Below are 1,311 nucleotides of genomic sequence, written 5' to 3'. Positions count from 1 at the left end.
TCATTCCTCGCTCATTAGTTTTAATAGTTATTTACGTAACAAGTCCAGAAAATACTGTTTTTTTGGACGAGTTGACAAAATTCTAGGACGAGCCGTAGGCGAGTCCTGGAAGTCTGCGAGTTCAAAAAAACTGTTTTCGGACGTGTTGCGTACACTATTTTTTCGGCAACCATGTAGAATAACAAATTAATGAGACACATTTCTTTATTATATTTTTTTGTAGAACAAAATTTCGAACATTTTAATTCTTATTTGTATTAAATATTGAAATTCGAACAGAAGATAGGTACTAACAGAAACATTCTAATTCTTATTTATATTAAGATTTATAGTAAAATTTGAGCAATTGCTAATATTGAAAGGGTTTAATTTGTTTGAAATGCTTGGTATATTTAAATGCCTTTTGTAGTCAGAACAAGAAGGTAAAGTTTCCGTTTCATATTGATTGTTTTCATCTGATAATTTTTGAATGGTCTTGGCAATTTTAATTTTGTTTGTTAGTGAATTGTCTATATATCCTTCAGCGACATTGGTAGACTTCCAGCCACCGTGTCTCTTCAAATTTGTGATGTTTCCACCATTATCAGCAAATATCGTCGCTGAAGTTCGACGCATGCTATGGCCTGTGTAATTTTTAGGATTGGGTAAATTTAAAAATTCTGCAATTCTTAATCCGAGATTCCCAAAACTGTGGATACCAACGGGCTGAATCGAACATTTTCCTTTTTTGTAATTCACGAATAATCTGTTATGTGGAGTATGGGATGGCCGTAAAGATAAATATTGCCTATACAACAGCAGGTTTTCTTGCCCAATTACAACAAAATTTCTCTCAATATGTGTTTTAGAATCTGGTATTTTCACGAGCAACATATCTTCTTTGTCGTTTATTAGATCAATTGACATTTTTGTTAGTTCTTCCCGTCTACACGCACCGGCTAACCCAATAATTGTTGCTACCTGAAAATGAAGCAAATTAAGTTGATACTTTTATATCCTACAATCGTAATATTTTGTTAAAATTACCTTTAGCATTAGATATGTTTCATTATCTGCTTCTCTAATGAATTTGTTGATTTGCTCGCTGCTGAAGACTTCTGATTTCTTTGCTTTATAACCAACATTCTTCCTTTTAAGAAATGCGATTACCTTTGGGAAAGTGGCTATGTTTACATTTTTCTTCACTAAAATGGTACTTTTCAACATAGAGTACATGCTCCACAGGGTAGAGGATTTGACAGTTTCAGATTTTTGCGCCAAGTAAGCTAAAATTACATCCTCTGTAATAGTTTTGCATTTCTTCATATCCAT

At 32.9% G+C, this 1,311-nt stretch overlaps 1 protein-coding gene across 1 annotated transcript; it reads right to left on the bottom strand.

The window, feature by feature from the left end:
* Positions 1-277: 277 nt before the first annotated feature.
* On the bottom strand, positions 278-1,311 carry LOC111693162. The gene is made up of 2 exons (XM_023457348.1): positions 1,027-1,311; positions 278-960 (listed from the first exon to the last, which is right to left on the bottom strand). The coding sequence occupies exons 1-2, from the start codon at positions 1,309-1,311 to the stop codon at positions 304-306; spliced, it is 942 nt and encodes a 313-aa protein (XP_023313116.1). The 3' UTR covers positions 278-303.

Source organism: Anoplophora glabripennis, unplaced genomic scaffold (assembly GCF_000390285.2).
Source record: "Anoplophora glabripennis isolate ALB-LARVAE unplaced genomic scaffold, Agla_2.0 scaffold159, whole genome shotgun sequence".
Classification (NCBI taxonomy): domain Eukaryota; kingdom Metazoa; phylum Arthropoda; class Insecta; order Coleoptera; family Cerambycidae; genus Anoplophora; species Anoplophora glabripennis.
This window is presented reverse-complemented; position numbering and strand designations above follow the sequence as displayed.